Source organism: Amphiura filiformis, chromosome 12 (assembly GCF_039555335.1).
Source record: "Amphiura filiformis chromosome 12, Afil_fr2py, whole genome shotgun sequence".
Classification (NCBI taxonomy): Eukaryota; Metazoa; Echinodermata; class Ophiuroidea; order Amphilepidida; family Amphiuridae; genus Amphiura; species Amphiura filiformis.
In genome coordinates this window covers 26,753,582-26,765,617 of record NC_092639.1, presented here as the reverse complement: position 1 = coordinate 26,765,617, position 12,036 = coordinate 26,753,582, and the positions used below count along the sequence as shown (strand labels likewise).

The 12,036-nt window shown below is 34.8% G+C and overlaps 1 protein-coding gene across 1 annotated transcript; it reads left to right on the top strand.

Annotated features, from left to right (window-relative positions):
• The first annotated feature begins 7,273 nt into the window (after positions 1 to 7,273).
• Positions 7,274 to 8,377, top strand: LOC140166732 (uncharacterized). Its single transcript, XM_072190231.1, has 3 exons — positions 7,274 to 7,455; positions 7,739 to 8,288; positions 8,371 to 8,377. Exons 1-3 carry the CDS (start codon positions 7,395 to 7,397, stop codon positions 8,375 to 8,377), a joined length of 618 nt encoding a protein of 205 aa, XP_072046332.1. The 5' UTR covers positions 7,274 to 7,394.
• Positions 8,378 to 12,036: the final 3,659 nt, after the last annotated feature.

Sequence of the window (12,036 nt, the reverse complement as noted above, 5' to 3'; positions counted from 1 at the left end):
CTACATACCATTCCACTCAAAGCTTGTAGTTTAACAGTTATAAAAAGTTAACTGTACCTTCTTGCAATAAATTACAAGCTGCAAGAAACTTCCTTTGTTATTCAAGCTATATATATAGACTGATACCAATTAATAGCTATTTATCCACCTATCCCCAATAATCGACTTGTTTTTAGATTTCAACATGTGTACCTCCGTTTAGGGCCTTACTATATTAATCATGTTTTTTATATAATTAAACCATTTACCTATATAATTGCAAATCCTATGGAGTAGTCTATTGTGTAACTGTATATTCTTGCAATAAATTACAAGCTGCAAGAAACTTCCTTTGTTATTCAAGCTGTAGACTTATATAGACTGATACCAATTCCCTAATAGCAATCTATCTACCTATCCCCAATAATCAACTTGTTTTTTGATTTCAACCTGTGTACCTCCGTTTGACTGATTTTAGGGCCTTACTATATTAATCATGTTTTTTTATATAATTGAACCATTTACCTATATAATTTCAAGTTTATACAACTGTGTTTTTACCACACTTTTTCAATATTGGCTTGTTTGTTGTTGCCCCAAATAGTCACTGGTCTGAACACATCAACTGCGATTATCAAAATGAAATCCATAATAAATAACAAAATTTATTGATACATATTCTCTACATCTCTCTTATACTGACACTTGTCATGACCTATTATAAGGACAGATGATCATGTATAATTGTAATATTAATATATTTAATGGATGGGTTTCACATAACTTCAATAATACACCATGATTACGTGTTAATATGAATTAAGAAAATTTTTCAAATGCAATGCACAAATCTGTGCTTCGCTGCAAGAAGCTAACCTGATGTGATTATAGTATCATTTCTATCTGTGATGCCGCTATATTGGTATCTACTATGACCAGCATCATCAACCAGGTAATTAAATCATTAAACCCCCTCTTACCATCACATCCCCTCATACAGGTAAAATTTTCATCTTAATAATATAGGCATATACTTAGTTTCATTTAATGCAATACTTTCATGTGATAGTCTGCAATCAATCGATGCTCCTGCACCATCTCGTTTTGCCCTTCTTCCTTTTAAATCTCTGACTTCCTGACAAAATGAAATTAACACTAGCTCCCATTTTTGATAACCAATGTGTCCTTAAGCCACCATCTATTGTTATTAAAATTGTGTTTTTAGAGAATGAAAATTAAAATCAAATGTGCTGTAATAATATATCACCTTTACTCGAAAACCTGCCGTACACTGCCTGATGTTAAACTAAATACTAGGACAAATAAATTATGACAACATATAACATATTGTCATTTCAAACTTACCAATGTTTTGGTGTTTCTTTATTACCTACTCTGGACCTGTTACATGTAGCGTTAATAAATCTCAACTGCTGTGGCTATTACATGTAGTCTCGAATACTGATGCTTATTGCTTCACACATAGCTCTTGCCGATATCATACTAAAAAGATAAATTCTTATAATAAATATTAAAACAACAAACTTAATGAATGTTCACAATAATCTATGTTTCTAGACCGGTCTATTTATACTTGCAGGATCTCAATCTTCTCTAATGCCAAATTATAGATTTGTAGATGCTAAATAGGCCCAGCATCTTTCATAATTCTCTGAGAATCTTCAAAGCGACTTATAAATCCAAATATGAAACAAATGATTTATATAAGTTCATGATTTACCCAACAGATTATTTACCTGTACTTCTACTATTCGATCTCCTTTAAATTTCTATTCCATGGTAGAATATGGTCACTCCAATAATAAGTTAGTTTCCATCAACTTCCAACAAAGAAAATTAATCAGGCAGTGTAGGCCTACAGTAGTTTTAAAAATTTGGAACACTAGGTAGATACATGTATGACTTCACTCCTCAACAGCAAACATAAGAATGATTTGAAAACCCATTGAACATGTTGAAACCAATTCAATCCATAAATCAATAATGCCAGTGGAAAATAACAACCACTTGAAACCAGCCAATAGACTATATGACCAAGAAAGTTTTATCGCCTTGCCAATCTTAATCTGTGATTAAATGCAAAAATTTCATTTGTCATTTAACTTTATTTAATCACATACCCATGGCGCTGACATTTCAACAAGGATCAGGATTAACATTTTCATATCATAACATGTTGAATGATTTTGAAGTTTTCTTTATTCCGTCAAATTCATGTCACTCACTCTAAATAAACTCTAGTTTCTAAAGCATGCGGAAGAGCATTTCTATAGCTTTACCCCATTAATTTTAAAACTAGCTTCGGTCTAATTTTCTGCATGCAAGAAACATGTTCGAGAAAGCTTTCATGTCTTGGCTGTGTCGTGCGGTTAGTGAAGAAGGCCCTATCTGCAATAGCTGCCATTATAAAGAATGCATATAAAATTATCAAATAAAGGGCAGCTATTGCAGATAGGACGTCTTACAAGTCAAGTCAATGACAAACTAGGACATCTGACTAAAAGTACAAGTGCGTCCTACACTGCAAAAACACTGCGAAATGTTGTTTTGACACTGTATCCTGGTGTTAATTTGATCCTTTTTCCGGTGTTGATTTTCTATTCAACACCGCTGGGTGTTGATTTGATCATTTTGTCTGAATTTCCTATATTCAACACCACTGTGGTGTAACTTTAACACCACTGGGTGTTGATGGAACATATTTAACACTGCGGCGGTGTTCTGAGAGGTCCACACTCTTTGGTGTAGAAGTGACACTGGTACGGGTGTTGAAATTATCATCTTTAATCATTGTTAACATCTTAATCAATGAGCGTGAATTGTTTATGTTCCATCTGTTGGTTTCCACCCAAATAAAAGATCACTTAGATCTACAAAAAAGTCCATGCAGTGCACATTTAAAATTTTGTATTGACACCATTGTGGTGTTAATCTAACAATCTAACACCGTAAATTAACACCAGAAGCTTCAACACCTTACATATTCAACACCGGGGTTTTTGCAGTGTATAAAAGGGTCAAAAGCATGAAGTTCTTTACAAAGAAGCTGGCAATACTAATATGTTATAGTAAGATCTGTGATTGTTGTATGATTGATAATGTACGCATATTGTCCAATCATCATGTACATTTCATAACATTTTTGTTGACTTAAACACACCGTGTGTTTTGTTTTGCATACTTAAGTGAACTTGGGTAAAAAATATTTTGCCCTTTGCCTTTATAGATCGTAACAAAACCAATCTCACTAGATTTTAGTGCCAAAAATACATGGAGATTTTGGAAGTAATCTAATAAAAATTTTAATTCAACAAAATAAAATAAAAAGCTTCTGATAAACGTACCTTCAAGAGGGTGATCTGAACAAAGTTTAGCTTATTCTATTTATTGTTTTCCCATCGTCTTAGATTAACCCAGGTGTAGTAAATGGTTTTTGTTTTGTTGTTGTTATTGCTTGGGGGCGCTACCTGTGCAGGGTGTGAAGGGTTGACAAAGGCAAATTATTTTGTGTCATATTTTCTGATCCAGAATATTCTGGATTGATGTATTCCCGCCATTTAGAAGATAGGATCAATTATGCCCAAAGTGTTCATAAATCCATCACCTTGCATTACCCTTATAGTAAATAAGATGTTGATCTTAAATTATATAGCAGTTCGCAAATGGATCTGAATTTAATGCAAAATACTGTACTAGCGACGAGCGATTGGAATATGAACATGGAAATAACAGAGAGATTTGTTACTCTGTGAGGAGCGATTAAGTTTGCCATTCCAAAAACGCTAAAAGACCGCAGATTTGAAGTCATTTTTTGATTGATTTGTTCTTGAAATTGATTTTGGATTAATACATGTAAAAAAGAGACTTTCGTGAAGCTCCACAAAGATGAAACTTAATATAAAACAATGCTCCACTTAACATTATACTTGGTAATGAATATCACATTTGTCAACATTAGATAGAGAAACGCAGCTTTGTGGAGGTTACTTGAAACCAAAGTGTTTACTTGATTTTTTTTCTTTTACAAAAAAATGGGAATATCAAGATCCTGTGCACTAGAAAGCGTTTGTTTGCATCTATTGGGATGTTATTGATGCGTATTCCACAAATTTGATAGTCTCAGTTTAAAATAAGTTTACCATTTTAGTTAAGAATGACCTGAGTCTTTGAGCACCACCTGCTTGTGTATCACCAGATAACGGTATAACGCAAGCTACTGGAATAACGATTTACGTATTTTGCTATCACTATTTGGGAATCTGAGAGCCTTCTCGAATGCAAATTCCCATAGCTTTTTTAGTCTTAAAAAGCTATTGACCGTAAAAGTGATTTTAAAAGGATGTTGTTAAATTCAAAAATCTTTTCGTCACGTTAGCTGTATGACAATAACAGCGATTGAAGATCGTAGGATATTAGTTAATCGTGAAAATTACTATTTTTAGGAGAAGTAGACTCTAGAAATTTGAGGCACAATTGAAACAATTTATATATTTTATGGTATTGGTAACAAGGAACTCTGTACTTTCCAACACCTGATTTTTATAGATTGATCATTTCGATTATTCAAACACTGAACAGTATCTTAAATCTCTACACTTTTAATTAGGGGTAAATAATTGTCTCATAACTCGTTAAGCTTTTGAGAGACAGTGATATATTCACGACAATAGCAATTATTGTATTCAAGTGTAATCATATGTGACCGTAAACCACGAATCAGCCGTAAAGTCAGCCCCCGGTCAATTTTGTTTTATTTCGTGTTTAGAAAATATATCATAAGCTTTAATATGGTATATCATTGACTTCATGCGATATCCAGAAGCGGGGATATGGTTTGTTGAACTCTGCTCCTTCAACAAAATGGTACTTTTTTCGGTTCTACATGTGTCTCTTTTTCCACATTGCTGGTAATAAATATCAAACAGTCATAATTGGCAGTCATTTCAAAATCATCCCCAAGTCAACGAGATTCAGGAATGTCCTCTCATTGTTAATTGTTGGTTATACATACCTAGACAAAATACAACGCTTTGTAACCCACCACTTGATCAGGATTTAGCCAAAGCAAGCAGAGACTAGAGCTATTTAAGGATTCTATATAAATAGGTAGAAGCTTATTATCCTCTTCAGCAATAGGATTATTGATTGGTGTAAAAGGTGTTTGACTGGCGCTATCAAATGAAATACATATCGCACCAAATTGAGATACCTATGAATACGACCTTCACTTACATTTTACACTGTAACTCAGAATACAATTTGCCGGCTCATTCGTGGTGTACGGCCACATATTGAATAATTAATTGGCTATTATTTGCACCTGTTGCTCAAGAATATTAAAAAATGCTATAAAACCGCAATAGCTGCTTTTTTATTTTTATTATTTGTTAAAGATAATATTCTGTATGCAGTAGTTTTTCGGCTTTGTATTCATCATACAAATGATGCTACGAGAGGCTGGTCAAATCCTGTCAGAAAGTCAGAAAAATAAGCTTCATAGAGTCATTTGAATGGTTATGCATAGGTACACTTTCTCTATTAGAATTCTAAATGCGACATAAACCATCAACGATTTCTGTCTCACGAAAGGGTCGTAACAGTTAATTCACCTGTTCCGTGTTCAGAACTCTGCAAATTCAATCTGGTGCTGTTTTTATATTCAAAATATTAGGACTAAGTCAGGCAATCGGTTTCATACATTCCCGGGATAATCAATGACGTGTCGCTTACCAACCTAGCGTTGGAAGTTACAATTATAGTGAAATAGAAACGGAATGTATTGTTACGCAATATGAAAAACTTGAAAGTTGCGGTTATGGAGCAGGAAACTTATTTCTGATCCTACAAGGCAACTGGAATTTTAGGTTTTTAATTCTGGAAAATAAAACTTTTAAGAGGCAGCAATTTATTTATCATACTCATTTTATCTTCTTGGAGGCGCAGATCAAAAATATCACTTCGACGAGTGTAACGTTGTCACATGGTATAATGTGCCCATTTCCTTAATAATCGACCGGTTCTTGGGATGCACATCAAAATGAGGAAGAGTCGAATTCATAGTGTGATCGCCTTTAATGAGCGATTGCGTTTTGTGATGATGAATCATTGAGTCAGCCTTTCCGATCTATGAAGTAATGATTTATATCAATGGTTTGTGATTTATCGCTTAACACGAGCGAATACATTTTAGATACAGCTTAATCACGATATCTTGAGGAAATTGATACCGTCACATCACATTATGTAGCCAGAGGTTTCCAGTGGTATGAAAATCTTAGCTTTTTTTTTTTTTTTTACAAAAGGGGGATGAGGCTGTGGATCACAAAATTCCCTTATTCGAGAATAAAGTACCATGATAAGCATTACTCGTCTCAAGTGTTGCATTCACCTGAAATTCGGCAATGTTAAACGTTGATCATTCTACAATATTTTGAGTTTTAATTTCTTATATAGCCCAACTTACTAAACAATTGGGTACATGGGTGGAACAACTTGATACTGGAGGGTGAGAGTTCACAAGGGCAATATGTCAGAGGACTGTTCGACTTAAAGAGGAAACAACACATCCACATCTGGATTTATTCATAAAGTGTTCTACAAGCTCAGTACTTTATGGCGAGACATAATCCAAGATAATTGAAGTGTCCAACTTACCAAGGTCCAGACCTGCGTAAAGGAACATTGTGATATGTAATGACAAGGTCACCTACCCAATTTATAGCATAAACATTTAGTAATGATGCCACCTCCCTGGCTGGTTGGCCTGGCCAACGATGTTTCCTCTTCAGGTTTCCACCGGATAGTCTGTGGCTAGGCTTAGAGCACATTGATCATGCGCAAAGAATAATTGACAGACATGAATTCAACTACCAAATGACTTGAGCTAATCAATGGATCTTTGTGTTCATTTTATTACCCGGTGTAATAGGCTAGTCAATTTTTTTTTAAACCACTAATTGCAACAGAATCCACTTTGCATGCGTCCATCTCCCTAATGCTTACACAAAAACATATCAAAAGTTCCCAAAAATTGCATTTTCATTTTGGCGTACATTAGTGTGTTGGAATTGCTTAAGTAAGGTAAAAGTCAACATAAGGCAGCTTTGTATGAATTCGTATAACGCACATCTATATTAATTTATGATTAATCACGTGCATACATTATACAAACAACCTATTTACAACGCTCGACGTCAGTAGGCCTACCTGTATTAAAAATTAAGATGAACTGCAATTAATGCGACAGCAGTGGCTCAGTAAATGATTAATAACTCGCTCGATTGTTCCTTTTTGCTACATATGGTCGAGTTTATGGATGCTGGAACTGGCAATTTACATACTGCTCTGGAATGCTCACAATTTAAAAAAAACACATTTGAAAATACTATTCCAAAATGGTGTCTCCTCTGATAGTGTCGATTCTGCTCAGCATTGCCTTGACGAACGCTAACTACAGTAAGTAGCTTACTATATAAAACTTGGTTTCGTGGTATTTGTTCCCTCGAATATTATTTCGTTTGACATATTATTGATGCCCACAAAATATTATTTTGTTTCTATGAAATATTATTACGTTCCCTCGATGTAATACTTTGTTCAATCAAATTCGAAATTATATTTCGTTCCCTCAAAATATTATTTCGATGGAACGAAATATAATATTATTCGGATGGAAATTGTTGATCTGTAAGTCCAAAGTCTCTGTAAAACTCACTTGTTATTTGCCTTTGTATTGCAGATGCAGAAATCACATCTGAATCCATATACGCCTTATCATTTCCATGCCAACCCCGTTCACTAAGTCTCTTTTCACCGTATCTTACTGTTACAAATTTAGCTTCACATTCCGTAACTGTCGATATAGCCTTCAACGCTGCCAATTTCAGTACCTCTTCTGAAATCGACGTCAATAAGGAAGCGACTTTCGAGTTGACGACATCTGTATTCCTACCATGTAGTAATGGCATTTCGGAGAAGACCGTATTGGTGTGTACATCAGGAACGGTATCACTGTATGGTTTTATCGCAGAAAGCAAAGAAGACGCTACAATGTTCTCCTCTTTTATACCTACCGAGCCATGGGATACAACCATACGAGGGGCATTTCTAGCTTTACCGGCGAATGCACTAGGTAAAGAATATCTCATCCCAGCATATCCAAGACAAGAAGACTTTACAACCGTATTTACCATTTCAGCTTTGGAGAATAACACAGCAATAAATGTCAGATTTGTGGCAGATACCACACCACCTGGTATGCGAAAATTTGTATTACAATTAGGGCAATCGTACCAGGTTGTAGTCCCTTCAAAGGTCTCGCTTTGTAAAATTATATCGAATGCGACAATAAGTGTAATTGCGGCATCAAAGTCTGTAACGAACAAAGTATTTTTGCTGAAACAAGTGTCACCTAATGAGAGCTTTGGCAAGGGCTTTATTGTAACACCCTTTGAAGGCGGTAGCTACGATTACTGTATCGTTGCAACAGACTTAACTACTGTTAGCAAGTGCATAGTTGACGAATCAAGTAATGTGTGTCACCATGGTCAAGACGAAGAAATCAATGGTCTTAGCTGTGTGCAAGGCATTAATAAAGATGTGTACCTGAAGATTACCACAGACAATCCTGTGGCAATCTACCAGTACATAAAAGGCTATTCTTCAAGTTCAGATGGCTTAGTATGTCTGGCAATGAACATTGTGTCTCCTATTGACAATTACATATCTTTGAGTAATGTGAAATTTACCGTAATCGGTGACGGAAATATTAGGGAAATTAAAACCTATATTATATGTACCTCAGATATCTTGGAAGTAAATGGTGAAGTCCTAGATATGGGCATATATCTACAGGCGAAAGTAGATGACATGTATGTATATAGCAGAACTGTTTCGCGGGCTGGTAGACATACTATCACATCAAATGAAGCTACTGCGAAGTTTATGGTGATAGTTTATGGAGGACAGCGCGTGGATGGTGTGGTAACGACCATGGCTGATGTTGAGGGTAAAGGTGCAGACGTGGTTCCCGGAAGATATGAGAGTTATTTCTCCTATCGAGCTGATTTGAAGAGCAATTTAATTAGTAATGATATCATTGTTTTGTTTTGATCATACTTGTTTAGTGCTCATTGATAATTTAAGTAATACTATAAACCATTATGTTTGGCTTCCAATCCAGGACCGAATTCTTTTAAACTTCTGCTTTATATTTTTAGTGCTCTCAGGGCCGTGCCCATAATTATCTTTGTGAGCTTCTTTCAGCTCATGCTCCCGGAAGACAAGGATTGAGATCTTCTTCCGATGAGACCCTGCTTAGTCAGCCTAGGGCACGTAGGGCAGCTGGTTTGAATACCTTATCTGTCTCTAGCCCGAGGGAATGTAATAAACTCCGTAAAGACATAAGGGAGTCTCCCTCAAATCCAGTTTTCAGAAAGAAACTGAAACTCACCTTTTCAGTTGGCTTCTTTTTTGTTTCTTATATGTTTCTATTTTTCATTCTTTCTCTCCTTGTTCAGCGGTTTGATAAATTTTAAAGGCGCTTGCTAAATATCTATATGTATGTATGTAGAGACAAGCACGTCATAAAATAAAAATGGACCTTGTATAAAGTTGTTTCTTTTCTATATATAATTATTATATATTTTATTAAAATGCATCATGCGTAATGGGTATGTATTGGTCCAAACTCCCAGATTGTTACAAAGGATATTTTCTGCTGCATCAAGTTATGAGCAAGTATGCATTTAATATTATTGAAAAAGTCAAGAGACACAACAATAATTACAGATTACGGTTTTGTTGTTTTAATGACGACTTGTCCTATTTGTTCCAGAATTTGGACGAATGACGGTGTGAAACGATACTTAAAGTCCCATTCAGTGATCCCAGCGAAAGTGTAAAAAAATAAAATTGTTTATAACTTGCTTAAAAGTGAAGGATAAGTCATTAAAATTATCATTTGGTATTTTGAAATGAAAAATTTGGCAAAGAAAAAAAAATACCGAAAACAGCAGTATTGATGAAGTTGAAGCCCCATTCAAATACGTGTACGATAGATACTGTCAGTATATAATTTTTTTTTTCTGAAATACACGGCTTCCGACTGAAGCACTAGCAGACAATGTTAGTACATCTATGACAATGACAAAGGTACCAACATCTTAATTTTGATGATTTTTATGATCGTTGGAATGAGCAAATCACTGAATGGGTACTTATTGGTACTGACATAGCGTGTGAATGCAATCCTCTTACTATGTCGCAGTGCTTATGCAGATTACGGAGGTGAGGTTACTATGATTACAAAGATAAAGAAAATGGAGCACACCAGTAAATACAAATCCCCTATGCCCTTGGCAGAAAAATCAGTGTTTCGAAAAGTGAGAAAGTGCCATGTGACTTAATGTAGTACATTTGACTTAAAACCCAACTATTAAGCACAGATCCATATTTATTCCTCATTTAGGCCTGGGAAATAGATTGTACATGAAAATGAGCAGGATCCGACTTTTTATGAATATTTGGTTAAACTTTCAAAATATATTACATTTCAGAAATAGCAAGCTATTTTGTGAGATGGCGTAAGAGGTGTGGGCTACAAGGTGATCTAGTCGGTAATTATCTACGAAAAGTCACTGGACTCCGTATGTTTTCACTGAACTGCCTGTCTTTATCTGATCTTCAACTTGCAGGAAGTGCAAGTTTTGAAGAACTGAGTCGCTCTCAGGTCAAGAAAGTGACGTTTTCCCGGCCCTGTTTCAGAAAGTCAATGGAGGCTATTTACTAGTGTGCACCTAAAAACGTTTTTTGTTTTTTTTTTTTTTGTTTTTTGTTGTTGTTGTTGTGTGGCAGGAGTTTTAATTTTCTTAACAACTTAATTATTTTGCAGCCAGTTTCAATACATCTTCCAAATTTGACATCATTACTTAGGTCCCAATATATAAATTATAAAATGTAATTTGTACTTGTGAATTTACTTTGAAATCATTGAATTAATTGCGTGTACCTCAATTTTTGAATGCAATTTAGAATTTAGCATTTTATGTGTACATTTAGAATAGGTGCTCGTGTATGAATAAGGCCTTATTGTTACTATTATTTAACTTTCATGAAGACTAATTTAAAATACGAATTTAAGGAAAATTCTTCAAATGCGGTTTCTTGAGAGCACAGTTCCAGGATCTGTGCTTGAGAGTGAACACGCAAAATGTATAATTATTAAAATATCTTCAATACCCATGAATATAGCAGGTCTTTTCAGTGAAGCGTAACGCGACCAAAGATATTAATAAATTAAAATTGAAATTCCCTTAACGACATGTATCGTTTTAGGTTTCCATGCCAACATAATAATCTATAACCGTGCCATGCAAAATTAAATAATAATTATTATAAAAACATTTAAAAAAAAAACATATACATACTGGAATGGAGCAGGGCTGCACTGTTCGAACACTATATTGGGTAAATTACTGAAAATAACCCGATGTTGGGTAAAATTTACCCCCAATGTTGGGTAAAAAGCCGGGTAAAAAACCTTACCCATTTTTTTGAATGACACATTTGGATATGATATATAACCCATTAATAGAAAAACGATGTTTTCATCGTTTGTAGTAAAATATTAACATAGCTTCATTGTGTTGAGGATTAAAAATTCATAAAATTACATACCCAATTGATTTGGTTAATTGAATTGAATGTTATATGCAGCGGGCTGCTATTGTGTCTTATTAGAGCGCTGACATATTGGAAAATGTTGCCAATCAATATTCATGAGAGTGTACATTCAGTCCAGTTTTCGAAATTGGGTGACTTGTGCTTGGCAGGTGCGAAATACATCTGACTGGGCTCTTTAATTACGTAACGCACAGCGGCATTGATGTCATCGAATTGCTGCTTAGTGCTGTTATGTGTTAAGTTTTATAATAATTATTATTACATTTCTTTTCCTTTTTTCTTTCCCTGTACTTATCCTTTCCTAGGCCTACACTAAACTTTGTCACTCCCTCGCTATCCTTCTCTCTCTTGCCT

What these genes read in the sequence shown, in the direction of transcription:
- LOC140166732 (XM_072190231.1), top strand. Translation starts at nt 7,395, where the DNA reads ATGGTGTCTCCTCTGATAGTGTCGATTCTGCTCAGCATTGCCTTGACG. An exon ending in CTTGACGAACGCTAACTACA is followed by an intron (nt 7,456 to 7,738) that starts GTAAGTAGCTTA and finishes TTTGTATTGCAG; the next exon opens with ATGCAGAAATCACATCTGAA.